This window comes from Poecilia latipinna, unplaced genomic scaffold, assembly GCF_001443285.1.
Source record: "Poecilia latipinna isolate Pla-1442-1.1 unplaced genomic scaffold, P_latipinna-1.0 Scaffold2700, whole genome shotgun sequence".
In the NCBI taxonomy this organism is placed as follows: domain Eukaryota; kingdom Metazoa; phylum Chordata; class Actinopteri; order Cyprinodontiformes; family Poeciliidae; genus Poecilia; species Poecilia latipinna.
In genome coordinates this window covers 21,102-45,764 of record NW_015115316.1, presented here as the reverse complement: position 1 = coordinate 45,764, position 24,663 = coordinate 21,102, and the positions used below count along the sequence as shown (strand labels likewise).

The window sequence follows — 24,663 nt, the reverse complement described above, 5'->3', positions numbered from 1 at the left end:
ACTGTGTCAATTTGTAATGCGGGTATTAAAATATATATCATGACCATTTGTTGCAATATCAAGACTGCAGAGGTTTAGCATCCATATTGACAGAAACACATTAAGTCTTGCAAAGGGAGAGAGAGAGAGAGAGAGAGAGAGGCTTTTTGATTAGTTTTTTTCTTTCTTCTATACCTTTAATATACATATTTTCCACATTTCTCATTATTTGCCGATTTAAAAGATATCTGTTCTTATTTTGTGTTTTAGTTTTTATCCATCACTTAATTACTCCATCTTACAGCTAATATTTTAGCCACCAAGCAAAAAAAGTGTTTGTGTCAGAACAAGACAAAAATGGGGCAGGAATACTGAATTGATGTTTTCTGCAGAGGAAAAAAAAAGAAAAAAAGAAGGGATGTGTTATCAAAAGTGAAGCCGGTGTGCAAATTAATTTCAGAAAGACCTTTTCACTGAAAAGCCAACAAAAAAAAAAAAAAGTGAGTCTCTTTGCTAAACAAAGTTTGCATTAACTTTTCAAAGGATCCATTTGACTGGCAAAGATTTATTCATTAAAAATTCAAAGTTTGATCTATCAAACTGAGGTGTTTTTGAAATAAAAGACATTTGAAGTCGGTGCCTCTTAAATGCAGCTTTTCAAGATAAAACTCTGTTATTCATATGTCACAGCAATGAAACGCTTTAAATAATTACATCCTCACATGAAGCAAGAACGTCTCTTTGTTTCAGATGAAATGTGAATCCTGAGAAAATGTTTAAAATTAATGTAACCATTTTATTTTATATTCATTACATACATTACATTACATTCATTACATCAGGAAAATGTAGGAATGTAGAAATATTCCTTGGTTTTTACCCAGTTTTTTTTATTTTTATTGTATTGTATGTTGTTTTTTTTGTAACAGATGTTTTATTAGAGAACAAATTAGAGGACGCTTTATTTTTTTCCATCCATATCCATTTCATAAGAAAAATGCATCAAGTTTAAGAATATTGACAAGAAGTATAACTGAGAAAAATAAGTTCTAGTTATAGTTTTTCATTAATCTCCAAATTGGTTATTGATTTACACTCAAATATAGAAAAAACATTTTTCACAACTCCTGATGCATCAAACCAAAAAGTTGCTGACAAAAAAAAAAAAAAAAAAGATCAAGCAGGTTGGTATTGATTCTTAAAGTTTAGCTTATGCCAAGATGCCTCAGTATTTATAGGTCATATAATTATGATATTGTGATCTTTCAATAATATTCTGTCATTTTAAATCATTGTAGGCCTGAGGCCATGGAAGAGAGGCAAAAAACTTTCATTTTCACAATTTCTCCATTTCTTTAAGTTTTGTCCAGCCATGTTAAACTAGAACTGTGTCATGAGTTATAATGTAAGACAGGATGATGTAGCATTCTTTACCTATAGTTAGTTTAGCAACATAAACTAACCTATGAAAAATCTCAATATTAACAGTCGAGCACTAAAGTAAACATAGTATGTTGCTTTATTGTATGGCCTTAATAGAAAGGTCCTATTGTGATGTGACAAACGCCTGCTCTTAAATAAATCAGTTCTTTAATGGACCAAAAACATCCTGGTTATAAATGACACATTACAGAATAAAATACATTAAAGAGGTCAGTTTAAAAAAAAAAAAAAAAAAAAAGCTAAACTTTTAGTTTTTATTTTGTAAGGATTTCAGAGAACCTCGCTGTTTTATTGTTTATGAATCAAATCATTGTCACGTTTAGTTAGTTTGCTCTAAGTAATAAAACCCATCTTAAGGGAATTCTGTGGTATATTTTGAGGGAGCAGAGTTTATTTTATTATCCAGTGACGTCGTAAAGCAAGTGGTAGAGAAAGGAAAAAAAAAAAAGTCTTTAAATATCTTCAGCTTTCAAAGGTCATACAAAGCGCATCAAATTTCAAACGATGTGACTGATTTATTGCAAACTAATAAAAAATCTGCTGGCTTGAAAGGTGACCCTAAATTTTGCAGCTTTTATGTTCTCTAAGGATCCAAATTTACAATGGATCGACTTGTAACAATGGCCACTAATTGCTTCTGAGAAACTCACTGAACATTTTATAGCATTGCCAACTGTTAGGCACCGACTCTCATTTTATGTTGGCTACAAAAAGTTTGGTGTCAGCTAGTTATGCTCCTCTGGTGCAAGAAACCGAGATAGCAATGCTCAGTGATTTGGAGCACAATGCAATTTGCGTACAGTGTGTGCTCTGACAGTACATTTATTTAGATTTGGCGGGGGGTGGGGGGAAATGTGAAACTTTAGCTTGTGTTGGGAAGAAAATTACTTTTGAGTTTGAGAGGAAGATAACCAATGAGTGACTTTGTTTCCTTACCACAGTTTGGGCTTCGTGACGGCGTGGGCCGATTGCAGCTGTCAAGGCATACAGAGATTTACACAAACGCAGAAAAGTTTTTATAGTGCAGTTCCTATAATTATGAGATAAGAGCAGGGTGTTTTCTCAACCTATTAAAAAAAAAAAGGTTCTGATATTTACAGAAAATACTTCAGCTGTTTGAGAGATTTCTCATTTTAGTAGACAGGAAAATTAAGCGACACAACAAAGAAGCTTCCATCAACAATGACTTTTAAGAGCGAATGCTCATTGAATTGTAGTTTAGTCATCAGCTCTCAGTGGACTTTCACATTAACACATTTTTGGCATCTCCTCAAACAACACGGGCAGCAGGGCAGGCGATGAACTGAAACGCAGAGTAGATTATCTGAGTGAATGGTTTCTGAGTAAATAGTTAATAGTTATTTAATCCTAGGGACCAAACTTGGTGCCACTGGATTTCATTTGCGTTTGTGTGCAACTCCTGATGTCAGAGTTATGAGTTACGGCTAGGAACTGCAGGAGCTTTTTCAGTGCAATAACGTCACAATATTCAGTCTGTTATTCTTTCAATTCAACGCAACAGCTCAACAATCAGCCGACTGCAGAAAGACTATATTTCAGTCGTATTAAAATGTCTTCTACAGTTGTTAAGTAGCCAAATTGGGTAAAAGTGGTGTCGGCAGGCCGCAGCTTTCTGAAACCCACAGATGGGAAATAGGCTACTAAATCCTAACTGGTGCATCTCTAGTTTGTTTTGCTTGGCAGAACATTTTCTTTCTGAGTTAGGAATAATGTTTATGTTGATTGAGACATTTTCAGGAACGACAGTCCACTCCGGGTTCTGCGTTTTTTTATTTTTTTTTTATTTTTTATTTTAGCTTGGACAAGAGAGTTTTTAACAGCTGTGCCTGCTCACATTATCACTGATGCTGTTTCTAATAGGGTTTATCATTCATTTTAAATGGTTTGCTCTTTGCAGACTGGGAAACTCCGATCGGAAATTTGATCTCTTCTTTTCGTGAGAGGAACAAATAAATGCATGGCCTCTGTGATGCTAATAAAAACATGAATTTGCTGCATAATGCATCCGTCACTCAGATATATCATTTGCTGCCCATGGTACACAAACAAATCTCTAGGTGGAATGAAATTGGTATCAGAAAAGGCAGATGGCGAAAGGATTGTTTTGCAACTAATTGTGAAATGCCAGAAGGGGAAAAAAGTTGCGGTCGTTCGAAATTTGGGACAAATAAAATGCCTCAAGAAAATAAAGAGAGAAGACTACAGAGTTAAGGTTGGTGTGCATGAACAAGGAGGAAGGGAATAAAGAAAAAGGAAAGACTATTGGGAAGAGGAGCAAATTGAATGGCTCAGGAAAGATGGATGTGAGCAGCACTTTGTCTGGCAAGGGGCAACAAAGTTGTACACGTGTGCGGGAGGGAAAATGGAAGATGGAGAATAGTTTTCCAGGCGCACACAACATTTAGCTTCATCATAACCAAGATGACTGAACAAGCCACCCTGCAATAAACATGACATTAATGTGCTGACTTGGTTCCATTTTGTTCCGCTTTTGTCAGTTTTGCCTCTCTTCCCCCTAATTTTGGTGAAAATTAATTGCGTCCTGTGAAGAATCTGATAGGGGCTGGACCCGCAAATTGCCACTTGTGTCTATATTCAGTTGTTGTTCCACTGTGAGTGTGGAAGACAAATTAAGCGCGTGGAAAAGAGCAGATGGTGGCCAGGTCGTTGTTTGGAACCAGTTAGTTCTAACGCAGTGCGCTGTTTGGCAGAAAGCCTGAAATTTGGCTCACTGGGAAGTGGTAAAACGTCGGGACCACCCAGAGCTTATGAGGCATAAAGGACACTACAAGGTCCATTATTTTTGGCAAGGTGCGTCTGAATGGTCTCGCCCTTCCTTCAGCTTGACCAAAATGCAACTCTTCATCTTCTAACTTGATCCCACTCATCGCTCTTGTGTTGGCTGTTCTCCACTGGTTCGCTGTGTGCCAAAGGATTTATTTTAATATTCTTTCATTTGTTTTTATGTCTTAATGGCCTCGCTCTACTGTTTCTCGCTGACTTGCTTCGCTTGTACTCTCCTTCACGGCCCCTGAGGTCAGCTGTACCAAAGGTGAAGCTGAAGCTCAGAGGTGATCAGGCTTTTGCAGCATAGCAGCTCCGAAATTCTGGTTTGTTTCTATGTGTTAGCTGGGATCTTTCTCCGATTTCTTTTAAATCCTTTCTGATTCCTCATCTTGTTTTCTTTCTGACATTCGATATGGTATCAGTTTGTTCATTTGTGTGGGTGTTTGTGTTTGTGTTGTCTGACATTATTACTTTGTGCACAATTTGTCACTTTTCCTCTTTTTAAATAGTCAAGCATTTGTCATTTTAAAAGGAGTTTATGCATAAATTGGTTCAGATTGGATGGGAATCTGATAGGAAGCCAAACTATGATATGAATCTGCAATGTGATGCTGTTTTTATGGGAATACTTCATATTTGAGATGTCATCTCCTGTGACATTTAACACCATTTGATTTGTAATGTGTGACCACAGCAGATTTCTAGGATCTGGGCGTAAATTGATTCATTAAATAATTGTAGGATTACTATGTCTTCTGGGAAAGAACGTGGGGAAAGTGTTTTTCCCACATTCCAGCTCTGAAAAAGTGTTGTATAAAATAAATCAATAAAATACACATTTGTAAATGGTATTTATTCCAAATTTTGCATTTCCGTTTCTTCATCCATTCATCTTTGTCTGTCACTTCTGCTCTTAAGATCGATCCATCCATCCATCCATCCATCCATCCATCCATCCATCCATCCATCCATCCATCCATCCATCCATCCATCCATCCATCCATCCATCCATCAGTTCTTTCATTCCTTGTATTGTCCATCATTCATTCATTCAGCCTTCAAATTCTGAAATTATTCTTAATATTAACAACTTATAAGTTTATGTTCAATGTAAAATAACACTAACATTTACACTATATAGTTGAGTGCCACATTGCAGACGGGTTTTTTTTTAAAGTCAGGATGTGCTTATAAATTGTTTAACCAGTAATCTGATGAGCTTCTAACAACAGATTGCACCGAGAACCACGTCAAGCTAGAAATTGAAACTTTCTGTCAGAAAAGTGTCTCTTATTTATTTATTTATTTATTTTTTTTTAGTACTGTCGAAGGCAATCTCTAATAACTGTCTCATTCCCCCGAGTCTTTGGTGACACCGGGGCCACAGACAATCTTCACCTCATACTAGTGAACTGGAATTGGATTGTAATTGGTCCTTGTTGCCCCGCATGCGCGCACATGTCATGCGTGCAGTATGGGAAATTGCTGGCAAAACAGCCTCCCAGCAGGGCGAGATTGACAGCAAGCTGTATTTATGAAGTGCCACCAGATCTGTGTACAAACACGCACTGATTCAATTATTTCATCTCAGCTGGAATAAAAGGCACAAACAAACTGGATTCTTCTACATTCTGCCAATTTTCCATTGGGAAATGACTCGAGGGCAGAACTGTAAGAGGCAGAATAACCTGCATTTGTATGCCGGCCCCTCGCGTGCGCTCCCTTTCAATTTAGCAGAAGTCAATTTGAATTATAATGCAGAGGTTTAGTCTCTATTCACAAAGTGCAGGGTAAGAGTTGTTGGTGGGGGGAAGGAGTGTGGCGGATGTCGGAAGTGGGGGAGCATGAGGATCCTTGATTTGTCTGCCAGTAATCCCTGATCTCGTTTGGGTGAAATTGCCAATTTTGCCAAAATAAATAAATAAATAACAGCTCTCTGTCTGGTATTTGTCTGCAAAGTAAATTTATTTTCTCACATAGCAGTTAAGTTTTATGATTGGGTATATTAAAACGGGACAACGTCAGAGGGAGGGGAGGACGTATTAGGGGGAGAGTAATAAATGATGACCCACAAAACCAGAGTTTGATTAAGATAAACAGCAGGGATACAAACAAGCATGCTGTTGGGGATCAGTATAGGTTCACCAACAGTTATTTAATTAAAAAAACAAAACAAAAAAACAGAGATGTCGTTTGGAAACTTTTAAGGTGAGCTTGTCTGAGCAAGTTTTTTCTACAAGCTGTTGGCAAATAAAAATCTACAGTGAAATATCAGCAGTTGCACTGTTCTGTGTTACATATTATTACTCTGCTCTTCTCAACGATAGACTAACAACAACCAGGTTATATGGTCACATTTTTTATGACATGCTATACTAGCTTTTTGAGCTAATACTGAAAGAAAAAGAAAAATGTGCCATTACCCATACTGTTTTTTTTTTTTTTTGTTTGTTTTTTTTTTTCCCATGTGTCAAAGTATGTGTCCCACCTAACTGCCTCAAATCTCCGGACAGATCTATAAAAACTCTGAAAACTTTCCCCCTGTGTGATGCAGGGATCGCTATGCACATCAATAAGTAATCTCCCTTGTGTAGTAGTGGTTATGAATAATGCAAGTGCCCATATAGCTGTGGCTGCTCAAAAATGTATTACTGCGGAGTGGCAGGGATACCACACAGAGACAGGCTGAGCACATCTCAACAAATTAACGCTGGCAGATCACTTTTTATGTCAAAGACACCAGAGATGTTTAATCTCGGTGTCTTTCAGAACAATTGTTCAGCCGGGGAACAATCAAATTGAAGTCTCCTCGTTTGAAATGGATCCGTTTTAATGCAGAAATGGTTATCTAACGCTGAAGTGATAGACTTTCTCACTATTTTTTATTTATTTTTTCTAGCCAAGAGAGCTGGAAACAAAAAAAATTAATAAACTCCCAAACCTAGATTTTAGGGTGCATTGGAAATAGGACATATCAGCCTCCTGTCTCTCTCTCTCTCTCACATGCACACACACACACATATACACAGACACAGAGGAGAGGAGATGGGTTATAGCACAACTCTCAAAATAGCTGAGGGAAATGTAATGGGGAAACCAAGGCATTCATCTCCCCGATTTCACCAGTATGGTCCTGATAAATTAAGGGAAGGGAGTAAATTTCGGAGCGTCTCGCACATCCTTAGAGTTAACTTTTGTCAAAGCACAAAGTAACACTAGAATACGCTTGATGGGATAGATTTTGCATGTATCGAACCAATATGCTGCTTCATTATGAAGCAGGGCAAAAATGCAAAATAACAATTGTGTTAGGATCTTATTGTGCTGCTGCATTTTTACTTTAAAGTTTGAAGGGAAAACAAGGGGCCTTTCCTGCCAGCAGCAGCTCATTCTGATTAAACAGCAGTAATTGTTTTTGCTAACTGCATGTGGAATGATCACTCCTAACAGACCAAACGTCCTTAAGCTCTTTTTATGCAGTAGCCAGTCGTGTGTATTGCTGTAAATTTCACTATACTTTTTTTTCCTCCACGTTAGCCATCGCCGATGGGTCTCTCGCGTCTGCAGTGTGTATTCTCGAAGTTTCTGTAACCCTCTTCTGTGTTTAAGCAATGCACTTTTAAGAATGTCACTTCTGTGCCAGTTCAATCGAGAAAGCTGTTCACACACTCACATTTTATTAAGTGGCAAACTTTCTTCATCCAAGCCAGCAGGCACTTTTAAAACTGGTTCTTGATATATATTTTGCATGCCTCAGGCCCTGTCCTCACTAATGTGGATGTTTTCCCAAAAACCTCGAGCCTTGCTTGGGTCTCCCATGCAAACACAAACTGATTGCAAGTTATTGGTGGGGAAAAAAAGTGAGACTTTTAGTAACTCTGTAAATATTGGGCACTCATGGGGATATGTTTGGACTGGAAATCCATTGATTATTAAGAACTAAGACGTGAAGGCTTATTATTTAACACAACTCGACTGCTGCTTTCGATGATTAAAACCTCAAACACAGCAGAGGGATGTTTTGGTCTAACTGCTAGTTATGTTCCAAAGAAATGCCAAAGAAATATGTTCACTGGGTTTCACTGGGTCAAAGAAATATCACCCATCAAAAGTTCTTTGTTTACAGTTTTTATAACCCCGGCCATGTTGGATATCAAATACCGGGTTGCTTGCTGTGCTCTGACTTTCTCAGAGAGTTTCTTTACCAACTGGGAACCCACACAATCTGACTTCCAAGTACAACGAGAATATACCATAAGTCATAGCAAAAGACTGTTTGGTTTACCCAGAAATTGAATATTAGAGGTGTAATTCTCTTTGTACTGCCTTTTGTTTTTAAGGGGGGAAAAAAGCATCAATATATATTTATAATTTGATGGGATTTTTAAAAATAATTTCAAGCATCTCAATCTTTTTCCTGTTGAATTACATTTTAAAACATGTAAATAAATATAATATTGAAATATGTTGGTGTTAAATTAGACCCAGGAGCAAACGGTACATGGGTAAAATTCCCAACCTATGTCAATGCGGTGTTTTAGGCAGACTAGATTAGAGAATGTGTTTATTTCACTGACAAGAGATGTGAGATTTGACCAAACAATAATCTTTACTAAGTAATTACTTCTTCTAAGGTTCCCTTTTCAAAGCTCACTTTATACAGATGATGTCCTGCCTTTTTAGTGAATTGCATTAGCAGTTGCTCTATGTCAAATCTCTGCAGTGTTATTGATGCGTTAATGGCGTATCGGGTCTCAAGGTATGCGCCCAGCTTAAATGTGAAAAATGTCAAAAGCAGCTGACGGAGACACACCAACCCAGATCTGCCAGCTTCATAAACAGGCAGGTGATGTCTTCTGCAGATTCATGGCTCACTGAAATATTCACATTATCGAATGTTGAATTTGTTGACTTTTCCCTCCATAATATTGACTCTAAAATCGGCATGCTGCATTGCTGAAACTTTTTTTTTTTTTTTTTTTACCTCAGATGATGTTTTTGGTCCACAAAAAAAAAAAAAAAAAAGTCATCTCTATTAGCCCCTTCATGTCACAGCTCCCATGCGCTGTCATAATGCCATCGCTGTTTGGGGTCCCTCGCAGTGAACTTCTAGTTTAATTTCTTACAGGAGAGGCATAATGACTCGGATGGGAGCACCTCAGACATCATTAAAAATCATGCACTAGTATTCTTCCTCCACGCTGGGCTGATGGTCTGTTTCTAGAGGGTCCCTGCAAGACAGCGGGGAGTTTTAATGAACTCGAATCCCAGGACAAGAGAATCGACTTCATGATTCAGCTCCTAGGGTGAAAAATTGAAACGGCTCTCGCTTCAGAGCAGAGCCAAGCTTCTTTTATATGTACTGTTTGGGAATAATAATCCTGCGGTTGAATGTTTGACGAGGCTGTTTGAAAAATTTTATGTGCCAATTTTCGGGTTTAGGAGCCGTATGTACAGTTCGGCCTTCCGAGCTGAGCGATGTGTAACAAAAGCGGACGCGTCGGTCGTAACTTTAAGCTCGCAAACATTTTCATTTCGCAGCTTTTTAGAATTAATCGAGTTCATCTCGAGGAATGCCTCGAAATTAGATGTTTTCTTCCTTCTAAGCTGCTGATGTCGCGTCGTTTTCGGAAGCGTTCGTGTTTTCACTTCTTAGCTGCGGTAACCAAGTTCCCTTGAGCGTAATAGCCTAATAAAAACACACATCCGATGAGGCAGCTAAAAAATATATATATATATATATATATATCACCTGTCTTGCGCACTAAAGCTCATCTCCATGGAGGATTTGTGGCGAACAATGAAGCACAATTTTTATGGAGAACCTGAAGGTTGCGCAAGTCCCCTCCCCCCCCAAACCCACTCCGCCTGCAACCACCAACTCCAGAAATAGTCAGAAATAATAAGTGGGCCACTTCTTATTAATAGGTGACACTGTACCTGATTCAGGTGACGCTGCTCATTATAAAGTTTCAGCTCTGTTCACTTGCAACACCACACACTTCTCATCATGAGTCACGGCTCCAAACAAACAGGCTTGTAGTGAACTCAGTAGGAGAGGGCACGAGGGCACTAAAGCTTGCAATTCTCATTTCTGTGTGTGTTTTGTTCACATTTCCTCTCTCTGTGGCTTTGGTCCATCAAAATTCTGTTTGGCTCTTTTTATTTTCATTTTATGTTTTTGTAGAGATTTGAATCTAGACCAAACCACAAAGGAGTCATGGGGAAAAAAAAAAAAAAAAAGTAAATAAATAAAAGGGTTTATCTGTTTTTATTTTCTGCTTCAGAGGTGTACATACTTTTCATTGAATCTTTTAATGTTCTATTCATTAAAAATCTATTGCCACCCTGGTAAAAATCTTGATAAAAGCCATGATCCCTTGAAACTGAAAAGTTTTAAAAAAGACCAACTTGAGGGCATTTACTGAGGGGGGGAAAAAAAAGAATAAATAATATTTTTTACTATGACTGAGATAACCAATGGAAAGAGGTTGACTTTTTTGTGGCTGGTTAACCACTGCGTTGCCATGTCGCTCTGGATTATTATCTTGTTAAAATGCCTTCTGGGGAAAAAAAAAAAAAAAAAAAATCAATTTACTGGTAAAATCCACCAGAATCTTTTGGTATTTTACAAAGTCCATGATATTATTCACACTTACAGATCCCCTGAAGGGACATAGAGGAAATGTTTCTTTTACTTTACCTCACAAAGGTTTTACATATCCATGCAATACTTTTGCAGTCCCTTGCAATATGTTTCATGTTTCCTCGCAATGACATATTCGCTCGTCGGTTTATGCGACATCTTGAAACACTGAAAGTCTTTCTGCTACAATACGAGGTTTTTAAAGGTTTTTCTATGTATGTTCCTTTTCTTTAGGTGACAAATAAACCACTAACTTATTTGCAAAATGCCAGAGGTAAAATAGGTCAAACTTGGGCTTTCAGCCTCTACTCTAAGACATAAGCTTTTTGTAAGGAAAGGACGAAAGAAAACAATACATCCAAACTATTTTTTTTACTATTTTTGACTTATTTTCATGGCATATTATTGCCATGTGACAGTTTTGGTTGGGTCTTTTCTGTGTTGGCAGTCTGAGTGGTTAATACAGGGCCGTTATCATGCGGTCCCATCTCCACCTCGCATTAACGAACACACAGTTCAGAGATCGATTTTCAACCAGTTTTCTGCACTAAGGAGTGGGAAGTGTATAAATGCGTTTATACACTTTATACACTTTTGTCTTATAACAAGACAAAACGCATTTTGAGTGAGGCTCTTTAAAGGTCAGTGTGTAGTTTTAAATTGACATTCATCACTGTGACTGCATGCAGAATAGGCCATGGTGTACTTCAAAAACTTATTGCGGGGGAACATTATATTTATTGAGAGGAAATGCAATACTTATGCAAGGTAATAAAAGAAAAAAAAAAATACCGTCATGTCCCCTAGAAGGCTCTGTACACTCTAACAAGGTTTCCAGGGATTTTGTAAAAAAATAAAAATAAAAATACAGACCTGCAGAATAAAACATCAACCAGTGAACTTAAAGATGGCTGAGCCGTGTTTTTCTAACATATTCATGTTTCTTTTTATTTTAAACTCACTTTTTTCTCCCGAAAAGTTCAATCTTAGACTTGACTTGACCAAATCAGGATTTTAGTTCAAGTTTATCTAACTCTACTGGATTTCTTTCTTTTTTTTTTTTTTTTCTTCTGGCATTTCTTTTTGAATACAATTAACATGTAATGGTTGCTGTGGAGACTTGGTGACCCTAAGGAGCCACTCCTGGCTGCAAATTTCCAACAATGAGCCTTGTGTATTTTTATATGTCCCCCACCGTCCTACTCACTATGTGTAGGACTAGTGAGACACATATGAGTCCTCAGCCAGCCGGAGCCCAGTGGTTTAAAAACATTAACCTCTCTGTCATGTCATATTTATGCCACAGGGAAACAAAATGTTACGGCTCACTAATAAAAACTTCTTGCTAATAAGAAGTTTGTTGTGCATCTTTACTAGAGGTCGACCACAAATTTGTATCAGAAATAATGAAAATAAGGACTGGGCTACGAAATTAATGATATTAAATAGAATCATGCAAGAACAGAGGATAAGCTCACTTATGTAGATTTTGTTTTGCAGATGCTGAACATAGACCAGTACTGAAAAGGTGGGAAATCAAGAAAGGAAAATCTAAATAAAAGTACTAAAAATAATGACATTGATGGCAGAAATGTCAGAAAAAAGGTTTCTGATTGTTTTTTTATCTGAAGTAATATTTTTAAAAATATATTTGAGGAATGCAAATATGCACATGTACAGTATGCTATAGCTAAATGTCATAATTTTGAACCAAAACCTTTCGGGAAAACAATAATTATTTTCTCAAAAACACAAAAACAATTAATACGAGGTGCGCTCGCCCCGACAACCATCCATTTACATCATCTGATATCTGACAGCTAATGACATGCAGGTGTTGCTCTTTCCGGCTCTGCTGCCAGGAGGAGCGTCTAAAATAAATTTCTGCATAGGTTAGAGATTTCTTATTCCTTCATTTAAAAACTGAATTTCCTCTTCTTCAGCAAAAATGAGTGCCAGAGCTGCAGGTGCAATCAGTGCTGTGCTAAAACCTTTTAATTAACACAATCTATCATCATTAGCCAAGCGGTCAGCTAGCAGCCCCACTGTTAACTCTTAGGGAACGGAGCGAGGAGAGAAGTAAATGATGCAGTGTGCTTCTTTGCTTTTCGGGCTCGGTCACCATCAGTTCCCACATTTGCTGTGCTCACTCATTGCAGAGCAGCGCTGAAAACACATCAGTCTACATCAGCACCTCTAAATCAGTCCGCGACCACTGCCATCCTGTGACTTGCGGGACTAAATACTGAGCCACAAATAGTGCTTGCCAGTGCATGCAATGAATTGTACTCATCTGCATCTGAATGAGATTAACTTTTGATGTGAAATGTTTGGAATTACGTACTGTTGGAATTTAGAGACTTTTCTATAGCGTTGCTCTGTGCCTCAAGTACGTTTGTTCACTAAAATTCACCAGCAACGATCTCAGGAATTCACAGCACAGCTGTGCTTTACACATATGAGAGAAGACATCGTGCGTCCCAGCTACACAGATATGACGCATTCGGTTGATGTTTGCCATCCATTTGTATCCTCTGATATATCACTGATATTCAGCCAAGAGCTTTTGAGCATAACACTTCAGAGTCACAAAACATTCACATCCTGAAGGCTCAGGATGTTATCACGTGAAGCAAGTTAATGTTGTAGCTAAATCTCTAAGGTTAGGTAAGGAGTTTTTTAAAGTGCCTTAGAGAAAAGCAGTTCTTTCAGATAAGGTCAGTTTTTTTAGTATGTGTGTTGTTCCCTTCACCGTGTCACTTTTCTTCCACCTCACTGCTTTTTGTGGGTCTCTAGTCTAAAATTCCCCCCAAATACTTTGAATTTTTTGGTTGCTACTTGACAAAATGTGAAACAATCAAACCATTTGATACTTTTTCCAGGCGCTGTAGTTGCATTAATCAGCCATTCAGGGCTAGTTCCAAATTGCCATGCACATAGCTAACTAACCAGTTTTCTTGGTTTAAAAAAATAAAAAAAATAAAAAATGTCAGTGTGGTTGCAGCAATTATTACAAAGGTGGTTCAGAGTCTAGAGGGTTGGGGGTGTGAGAACAGGAACTGTTTCTGTAGAGAGAACAAAGTGCATTGCTGTACCATAGCTATGCAGAGAAAAGTGTTTTCCAAGTGAGATTGACTGTAAGAGGAGAGTACGCTGAGAATGCAAGCGGAAGAACAACTCGTGAAAGTAGAGGAAGGATAGGTGTCTCTGGACACAGAGTGAGAAAGAGAAGGTTGTCTCTCTTCCTCTTGACCTTTTTTTTTTTTTTTTTTTTCCCCCTTTACGTCTTTGACTTGCTGCTGCTGCTGCAAGGTGTGCCCTCACACCCATGGCTGACTCATTTTGCACCGCCTTCGAGACAGAACATCGTGGCTGGAGCTCAGGGTAGTCCTGCACTAGTGTTGTGCTGCGACTGTGCAGCTGTGGGCAGACCTTAATTGGCACATTAAGAGAGAATGAACCTCCTAATGAAGCACAAGTGTGACCATATGCTCCCCGAGGCCATTCCTTCTAAGGACAGCTTTGTCACGCTCTGTAGTAAATGGTAGCAAAACCGAGTCCTACTTTGAAGACAAGCATTTAATGCAACAACGAAAAACTAATTACAGCCCACCGCTGTCTTTATTATAGTACTGCCTGAATGACCCCATTCAAATTTTCTTTATAATATCAGGGAGAACAGGCCTATTGTATGTTTCTGAGTAGCTGTCAACAGAATAATTGTGGTGCTGTGTTGTCTGTAATGGTAAACTTTTGACCGCTAAAAAGTAGTGTTAGTAGGGAAACTGTGACAATGATACACTACATTTATACCTCCTCCTGTGTACGTTCTGCTGTGTGTATAGGCGAGAAAGTACACTCATGGGGGGAAAAAAACAAAACAAAACAGTGTGTCACTGTTGGTATTTTGTTCCAGACTACTGCACTCACACCACTTATATCCAAAGTCTGTTTTGTTTGCACATGCATGTAGATGAGGGGCTTGGCTGTTTCAAGCTAAGCTGCTAATTTAGACGTCATTTATAAGTCACATTTTCTTGCCTTGAACAGCAAACTACAGACTGTAGGCTAGCAGTGTTATGCACTGATGAAAGCATTGTAATTTACAAAATATTTGTTAATGTATTGTTATTAATTATATGGACACATCATGTTACTCTGAATACGCCATTCCCCCTATAAAACATGGAGGTGAATACACTGTGTATTCACTAGTACATACACATAACCATATATATATATATATATATATATATATATATATATATATATATATATATATATATATATTCTCTGATCTCATCAAATCCAAAGTTATAGCAATCATGCCATCTTTGAAACTTTCTGAGTTTGATGAGGGTTTTTTTTTTTTTTTTTTTGGTTTTTTTTGACTGACAAAATTGAGCTTGTTGCTGAGCAGGAAGTGACTTTGTCAGGATCCTGGTGTCAAACATGCTTTTTTCTTTTAATGATTCATTAGTTGTGGACTCAGCTCAGATTTAAGTGGGTATGATTTCTCGAATATATCTTGTTTAGTTTCATGCTGGCGCCTTGTGTACATTGCCAAGTTTAATACTCGAGTAAATTTTGGAGAGAAACCGGTGATAAATTCTCTCGAGCAATGAAGGAGCTAGGAGCCCATCCAGCCAGCGTTGGATCTTTCTCTTCTTTGAGACATAGGGTTGAAAGCAGAGTTTCCTCACAAACATACAGTTTGTGTTTCATTTTCCTCTCTCTCTCTCTCTTGACTGACCTCTTTGCAAAGAAATAGGAAGATTGTAATATCCAGATCACGGTCTGTCATTTGTGGATCTCTGGTATGGACTCTTGCCATAGGAGGTCAGAGTGACATGGGGCACAAATCTTTTCCTTAAACACATCACCTGCCCCACCCTGAAGTTGAACCAGAGAGATGCTTCATCCTTTGAATCATCCATAATCTGTGCCCCAGGTTTTTACTTAATAGCTTCTCTTGCAGTCATCGTTTTGGTGCCGAAATACCCTTGTATGTTGTGCCTCGTGTGTTTTCAGGTTGCATCTCTACACCATACTGCTCATGAAAGAATTCCGTTAAATACAAAAATATATATATATATATATATATATATTTCCTTACTAATTTGTGTGTTAATATGTAGAAATACCCATAGCTATTTGGCTAATGCTGCAGAAGCAGTTATGAGAAGTGTGAGGAACAAGTAACCCCATAATATTATGCAAGACCTTAGAATAATATGTTTCATAATGCTTCATTTGTTCACAACCAAAACCAGATCAACATGTTGGTGGGCATATTGCTTTTCACCAATGCAATGATGTTATTTGAAAAAGTGCCATTACACAATGAAAACTGAGAAAAACGAAGGTCTGAAGGTTTGAGCATGTAAAAATACATTTTCCACATTTTCTAATACTTACGTGGAGAATTACTGGTCCTTGTTTTCTACACCCCGTTGATGAAACTGGGATCATTAATCTGACAATAATTGTATCAATAATGATAATGCTTGTGAAACAAAAATGTGATAAAGTTTGACATATTTCTCATTACCTTTAATGGCTCTTTTAAAGGTCATTGCATACAAGCACAGACAAATTGCCAGACGCCGCAGTTGAAGGAGCTGTTGAGGTAAAGCTGCAACTAATTCTGCTTTTTTTTAATCATTAGGATTTTAAAACTAGCTGAGAGCTTTTATGTTCAGTGGTATTTCTGTGTTAGATGAGGCCACTAAATGAGCTACTGAAGCCGTTAATTCTTTACTTTTTCTTTAACCTGAATCAGTTTAGTTTCCGTGATAGAAAGATGATGTTTTTCTTTTGCTCAAAGTTGTAAGAAGAACGATAAAGTCCTGTTCTTTCTAACCAGGACATTTTAAACTTCATAAGAGCTCAAGTGCAGAACCACTGGGAAGTCCTCATAGAAGACACATAATGCTTAAGAATTGAAATAAGTTTAATATTTGGGTTTTAATTGAATAACTTTAAGTTTTTAACATTGCTCATACTAATCATTTGGCTAGTCAAACAGCAAAAGCAACGGAGCACAGAATGGTAAAACCTCATTTGCTTGATTAAAACATACCCCTGGGGGTAACATTCTGGCCTAATTTATTAATTAGAACATTAATAATTTATATTTTACTTAGTCAAATGTGAACAGATGACATTATAAGCGAGACTGGCTGAAAAGGCTGTTTTCGCACACTAAAATAAATTGCACCATTTGTTATTAATATTTTATTTATTTATTTGGTGTGGGAAAAGTTTTGGATTTTTGAGGCCAAACTAAGCTTCAGATTTATGAGTTTAAAGGAATGGTTGGCATACAATCTTATGAATTGGATTAACAAAACATCATGAAATGCAACCAACTACTCAGTAGTTCTGAATATTTTAATTTATGACTAAGATTCTTAACTCTCCTTAATATGCTTTTTGTTTTCATTAACGCTGTAATGAAGTATTGTGCATTGTTTCTCTCCTTTTTTACTCTTTCGTTATGAGTCTTTCAACTTCCGTTTTTATTACTGAACTGCAAAAACTGGATTGCACTAAATACATGCAGCAACAATCGCTCCCATCAATTGAAAAAGAAAAGAACAATCTGCACCTCGTTTTGCGTCGGGTCCCAGGTGTTCTATCTGCAGCCACAATCACTGCAGATACAGAAAAGATAAAGAAGTTATTACTTTCATATTGTTACTCTAATTAACACATAACTCTAAGTTCTGACCCCTGGAGCCCATATTTAGGACTTTCACAACATTTAACGGGAGGAATCTTATTAATATTGCATTTCTAATTCAATAGATGCTGCTGCGTATTGTAAACACCCACGGAAGGAGAAATTTGTTCATCTTATTCATTTAAAAGCATCTGCTAAAGTAAAAAAAGAAAAAGTCACATTTTGAATTATCATGGAGTGTACATAGTAATTGCAATAAACTAATACTACACTGTACTAACTTATAATCGCTGCTGTAAACAAAGCAATTTATAATATACTAGTAATAACATCACAGATAAAATAAAGCTTACATGTAATTACATCCAGTTAAAGTGATTTCAAATAGAAATAATCGTTCTTGCTGAAGGGTCTTGGCTGTTCACTCCTGAGCCCCTCATGTTTGACCTCCTCAACGTGTCCCCAAAGGAAGAGCCTGCTTCGATCCCATGTTTCACCCCCAGCGCAATAATACAGTACAGACTGGATGTAGGTTTTGGAACTAGAATTTGGGAAATGCCTAATATATGACTTGAAGCACAACATGTGCTATTAACTTAATTGGATAGGCACAACTCATGAGACTTTTTGGAGGAACCTTGATCTGTTTTTAGCGGTTTAACTGCTAGCTATTACCACTTTTTTTTTCTTTTTTCACAAACACAATTATAACTGGATAATCGAAGCAGTTTTTTTTTTTTTTTTGAAAATCAGAAGTTGTTTATGTTGGGTGAAATGTGTTGGCATTTAGTCACCAGATGAGGCGCCCTTTCCCCCTTAACAAAGGACTTTTAAATTCAATTCACAGGCTAAAACTGAATTAGTCCATAAAAGTCCTTCAACTATGTAAATCGGCTGATCATGTGTGTGCTACCATCATGATCATGGCATTTGCATTTCCAGACATGAGAACATAGCATTTTCATGCTTTGTTTTTCTTTTGTTCTCTTTGTTCACATTAAATGTATTTAAGAATCACTTTAATGTTGCCGTCATTCACATATCTTGGCCAGAAAATTGAGGAACATAATGAACCATCCCTTTACTGTACCTTCTTTATTTAGTTCCTTTTTGCTTTGGGGCTGGTGAATACCTCCAGTGGACAACAAGCGAGAGACATGGTAACTTCTGATCAGAATGGCAGCTTTGCGCAGAGCAAGGTAGAAGAAAATGAGGTTGATAAATCACATGTTGACAGTATATTTGAAGTATAGACACCACTTCAGATATCCTTTCATCCTCCTCGCTGAATACAAATAGAAAACTGTGACCACTGTCTATGCAGACCTCAATTACATTCTGCAAGAGAGTCATTGTGTATGCAGGTCCTGGGTCGTGGCCTGATGAAGCAACAATGGAGCACAGTGTGCATTCACTCGTAAATCTGTTCATACCTGCAGGGAGTTCAGCCACTGGAAGGTGAACAGCTTGGCAACAGAGAAGAGAGATTTCCTCAAAGCTCCGTTGCCCTTAGCACCAGAGTTCCTACGCAACCTGCGGTTACTGGGGCGGCGGCCAACCCTGCAGCAAATCAACGAAAACCTCATCAAGAAGTACGGCACCCACTTCCTGGTTTCTGCTACCCTGGGAGGTAAGGAGAACCTGCAGGTGTTCATTCTTAGAAATTGATGGGACACACGAAGATAGAAGAGATACTCATTTTAGGACTTGTTGGAGTGACATGCTGTGTCAGTGTGCCACTGCAGACAAATGGAAAAAGTAAGCTAGACCCACACCTCATACCCTGAAGCATTTAACCATTGTTCTTGCTTGCGGTGGTAAAATTCCCCTTTTCCTTTCCACTGAAGAAGACACACACACACACACACAGTCGTAGCAATCTAAAAAAAAAAACAAAAACACACAAAATGAAATGAATGAAACTCTTGCTCTCTTTACAGCTATATGCTGTAGTTTTTGTATTTTCAGCCTTGACCCCTGCAGAGTAAAACGAAACAAAACAAAATCCATGTAATAAAGCTGCGGAGCTTTAAAATGCTCTCTTTTATCATCCTGAATTGAACAGCAGTGCTGAAATGTTCAACAAAGAGCTACGTTTTCATGGTTTATTGTTTAGCAATGAAATCATTAGGCGGCTGGTGCATATTTCCAGCCGTTATTGAGCGAGAGGCCGGGTACACCTGGGGCAAGCCGCCAGTCAATCACAAGGCAACACAGAGACGCAGAACATGAGGTTTGATTGGATGAATGCAAATACATCATGATGTAAGTAGAAAAACTTACTTCATGGTGTACATATATGTGTAGCATAGATACACTTTCCATAGCTCTCACACCTTTTGCACTTTTTGATATACTCTTAAAATCATGCTGCTCTGAGTCTAACATTGAAGACAGATATTTCAGAATATTAGTGTTATTCGGGTTATGGCCTGGTAATACACAGCTACCAGTAAGCTTTGACTTGTTAAAAACGTCTCCAGTTATTGGGATCCAATAGACTTAATGGCATTGATCAGCTAAACTGGGAAATTCTTGTGATACTGCCCTGATATAATAGAAGTATTTTGATTTTATAAGGTGCGCTATTATGATTTGACAAGACTCGCATTCAAGGATAATCATTTCTAAATTATTCTCTCATTATATTCTTCTTCCCCACGTAATTCTGTAGAGATTTGCATGAGTTGGTTGCAAAGCCCTGAGAGTTGACTAAAGTGAAACCTTTGTCAATTGGTAAATCTCCTGTAGTTGTTTGGTGTAGGCAAATTAAGCCAGGAAAGCTGGAAAATTATCAAAATGACTATGCAAAAAAAAAAAAAGAGTGATAGAATTAAAAACTTAACAAAATACTTGAATGAAAAAAAAAAGTATTTCCAGGGAAAGTAGTAGCTTTTGTAGTTGGGCACAGGTCAATAAATTGATTTTTGATTCACAGGAGAAGAGTCTTTAACTATTTTCCTGGACAAGCAGAAGCTAAATAAGAAGTCGGAGGGCAACAGCAACAGCTCTGTGGTGTCCCTGGAGCTGCTCCATCAGCTGGCGGCCTCCTATTTCACCGATCGGGAGAGCACCCTGAGGCGACTCCACCACCTCCAGATTGCCACCTCTGCCATTAAGGTACTGCACTCATTTACTCAGCATGTGTGCTTACAGTACAAATCCAGATGCATAATCTTTGCTTCAGTGCCCTGCTGAAAAATGCCCGCCTTTCAGTACGCTGCTCATAAAGCACATGCAAATGCAGTGTTTATTTGCAAAAACTACACACTTTGGCGGTTTTTAGGATTAACAAGCAGCCGGTTATGAGGGTGCAGAGTCCAATATCAACGCTCCTATAAAACCCGTCTCTGCGGTTATATCATTCGGTGCTGCGTCTACAAACAAACACCTTCAACAAACAATCTTTTTTTTTTAAAGATTATTGTTGCAGTGCATGGTTTCGAGGTTCAAGAGATTAAAAAGAGTTCAAGGAAACGCCTTTTCTTTTTTTTTAATCTAAAGAGGCAAGTGTTGATTAATAACACGGTTCATGCACTGCAACTCTCAAAGGGAGCACAGCATCGCAAATGTCAACTTTCTCTAAGGTCTCAAAGGGAATTGTACACATACGCAGGTACATATTGTACCCTATTACACGCCATCTGGAATCATTTCCATTTGTTTCACTGCGAAGAGAAACTTGTCAAATTAAAGGTACGGCAACCTTTCAAGCTCAAAGGTGTCTTTTGCCTTACCATAGCAGCATCACTTCACAGATTTCAGTTCAGAGAATGAAGATAAAACCGGAAAAATTTTTGAACTGATAATTTTAAGAGGCAGAGTTGATTAAACCTTTACTCATAAAATACAGAAAACAAAAACAAAAAAAACAACAACAACCGTTATGTCCTTTGTCTAACAATACATTGATTCCTTTGCTTTCTAGTGGGAAAGAATAACCAAGAGAAACATTTTTCACATGTCTGCTGGCTTTCCTGCGGCGACAGCAGGTGTGTGGGTGGGCGGGGGGGGCGGGCCGTGCTTCGCTTCATGAACTTAAATAACAAATCTGATTGAAACGACAAATAATTGGCTTGGTGCCATATTCATATGAAGCCGGTATATCATAAGTATTGTGTCCCTGTAGTCTCCACTTAATGAAAACTCTGCAAGCAAAGGTTAGATTGGCTCTCAGACCATTTTTGTTTCCAAGAGCCCCTTTAAACTGGAGCTCAAAGCACTTTTGATTGCTCTCTTTTTTTTTTTTTTTTACAATGGCAGTAAACGTAACTTTAATTTTAATGCCTTAAGAAAGGATGTTTGAATATTATTATTTTCATTAGTTAACTAGTAATTATAACAAACTCTTTTAGCAAGTTGCAAAGATTTTTTTTTTTATACAAAAAGTAGAAAAGAAATGACCTTACTAAACTTGGAGTCCATACATTTTGGGGGGAATGTAAGTAACTATCTCACTGCAGCTAAAATGATTTATGTATGCAAACTTATGAATGCACAATATTTCTCTCAGCACTGATTGTCTTTAGTAAATAATACATGGTGAGACAAAAAAATACTTTGACGTGTCTTTAAGAGATGGTTATGTTCTTCACAGTAATGACTTAATTTGATCAGAATTCAAAAATATTTAACGTGGCTAGCCTTTATGAAAGCAGGGAGAAATTAACATAAGCAATAAGTATATTTGTATAAGCCAGCTGGGGTCTGAAGATCGAGAATCGGTATCTCTTTGCAGAGATTTATAGCCCAGGTGGGAGAATGTGCTGTCGGAAGATCCTACAAATCTGGACACTATGAAGAAGTGGCTTTAAGACGGCCAGCATTGAAACAAACCCTTCAGAAATGCTGTCTGCAGTTTGCCACAAGTCGTGTGTGGAACACATGAAATATGTATGAAGAAAGTGCTTTTGTTAGATGAGACGAAAATGTAACTTTTTGGCCTACATGTAAATGTTAATGAAAACCACGAACACTGACAAACTATCCCTGAATGCTTTTCTTAAGTAAGGGAGGGGAATCTGGTCAAAGTTGACAGTGAGCTAGATACAGCTAAATGCAGAACAAAGGGAACATTTTAGAGGACAGGAAAGACTTAAAAACTAAGGCAGAGGCTCCCTTTTCAGATCTGTTGGGAGATTTGGAAATTGGTGAGCAACTTTGCTCTCTGCTCACTGGGTTCCAGCTACTTTGCAAAGAAAAATTGGCAAATATGTCAGTTTTTAGATTTACTCCGCTACGACGAACGTACCCCTAAAGATCTGCAGCTGGTCCCTCTTCTTAGATTATTTATAGAAAACATTTGAAAACCATAAAGTCTTTTTCTTTCAGCTCACAAGCAGGAGCTATTCTGCTATGCCTTATCAAAACATTCCCATTTCCTCATGTTTACTTAGGTTTGTGGTTATAGCATGAGAGCTCAAGACATAGTGACACTTTTCCAAGGTACTGCGCACGTTTACTGGAGTGAATCCACAGTTAGATCTCAACCTCAAGTCTGAAAAAGACCAAGTCTGGTGCAAATATACGTAGCACTTTAACAATATTTAGTGAATATATACCAGGTGTACCAAAGTCACATTTTCTACTTTATTCTTTAGATTTACTCCCCAAGTACAAATGTTTGTAAAGTTCTGAGTTATGTGACAAAAAGAGATTTTGCCACTACAAAAATTACAACCAGCTGGCTGAAAAGCAGAAGGCAGGTTCTGTTCCAGCTTCTATTTTTATAGGAATAATCTTCAATATCTGCTTAGTCTAAGCTGAGGATCTGAGTAAAGGGAATTAATTTGTCAGCCATATTTGAAGCTGGACTCCTCTACAAAGCAAAAGGGAGAGAAAAAGAAATACAGAGCAGAATCTAAAACCGAATTGAAGAAAGGTAAGCTTGAAATTGCAACCATTTAAAATACATCTGGACCTTAAAGAACAAAATAACCCCTAAAATTAATACTTCTGAAGAAGGTAAATGTGAGTAGATTTTTGAGGGGGGAAAAAAAACAAAAACGCATTTTACATTTTCAATACATTAAGAGCAAAATCTGGAATAAACAAAAACACATGAAAACTGGATGCATAGAAACACATGAAAGCCATCCAAAAGATCTCCTTTTATACCTTCCCACTAGATGAAAATGTCTAGTATGTGGGCCATTTTCAACAATGTATTCTGCTATATAGACTCGTCACACAAGAGGAAGCGGCACTGAGTGGGATGTACTTGACCTGCGTCCATGTTTTTCCACTGGGCTTTGTGTCACTGCAGCACCAAGTAGGAGGTTGGAGCAGAACATATCATCATTCTCCCCACAAACAAATCCCAGTTACATATCCGTTTAGAAAACATTTTTCCGAGAAAAAGATTTTGTGTTGGAGACTCAAAAGAAGTCGATATATTTTTTTTATTTTATTATTTGCAGTTATTGAAATCCAACGTCAGCAACTTCACGGAGATACCTCGGTTCTATTCAGGAATCATTTTTGCAAAATAAAATGATGCCAAAGACAAGCGTTTTAAACGATGTATTCCAAGAACACAATAAACACCCAATTCTCATACAAATAATGTAGTTTCATTATTACATCTCAATATATTTGCAAATCATTGAGCCTCTAAAGGTTTTTCATTATATAGAAATTCATAATTGGTTTAACAAGCACAGATTGTCTTTATGAATCTCAGTGTAGCAAATTTTACAAACAAAAAGCAGTAAGCATTTTGGACAGGAATAAATGGATGCAGCATAGGTTAGTCAATCTAATTTCCTGCAAAAATAGTTTTTTTTTAATTCTTCTTAATCTTCAATAATCCTACAATGTTTTAGTCTTTAATCCTTGTGCCTCTAAACTTCCCTTACTGTCTGTGGTTCTTAACATCACATCATCAGTTTAAAAACAAATATTAAAATACTGTATGTATTAAGTTAAACAGAAGTAAACAAAAATGTGAGTGATGTTGAAAACTTTAAAGCATTTCCAGTTAAGTCGTGGTTAATTCTGGAGTTATTCAAAATCACCAGGCATTTAATGTAAATATAAATGTATGTTTACTTCACCTGCAGCCTTGGTTTGATAGAAGCAGTGCTGCAATAAATCATTCAAA

At 37.5% G+C, this 24,663-nt stretch overlaps 1 protein-coding gene across 1 annotated transcript in view; it reads left to right on the top strand.

Annotated features, from left to right (window-relative positions):
- Positions 1 to 24,663, top strand: part of LOC106938823 (BMP/retinoic acid-inducible neural-specific protein 3-like) — a 59,130-nt gene that overhangs the window by 14,009 nt on the left and 20,458 nt on the right. Inside the window, exons 2-3 of the mRNA XM_015021004.1 lie at positions 19,001 to 19,191; positions 20,500 to 20,681. Coding sequence (XP_014876490.1) covers positions 19,001 to 19,191; positions 20,500 to 20,681 — 373 coding nt within the window. The remainder of the gene's footprint in view (positions 1 to 19,000; positions 19,192 to 20,499; positions 20,682 to 24,663) is intronic.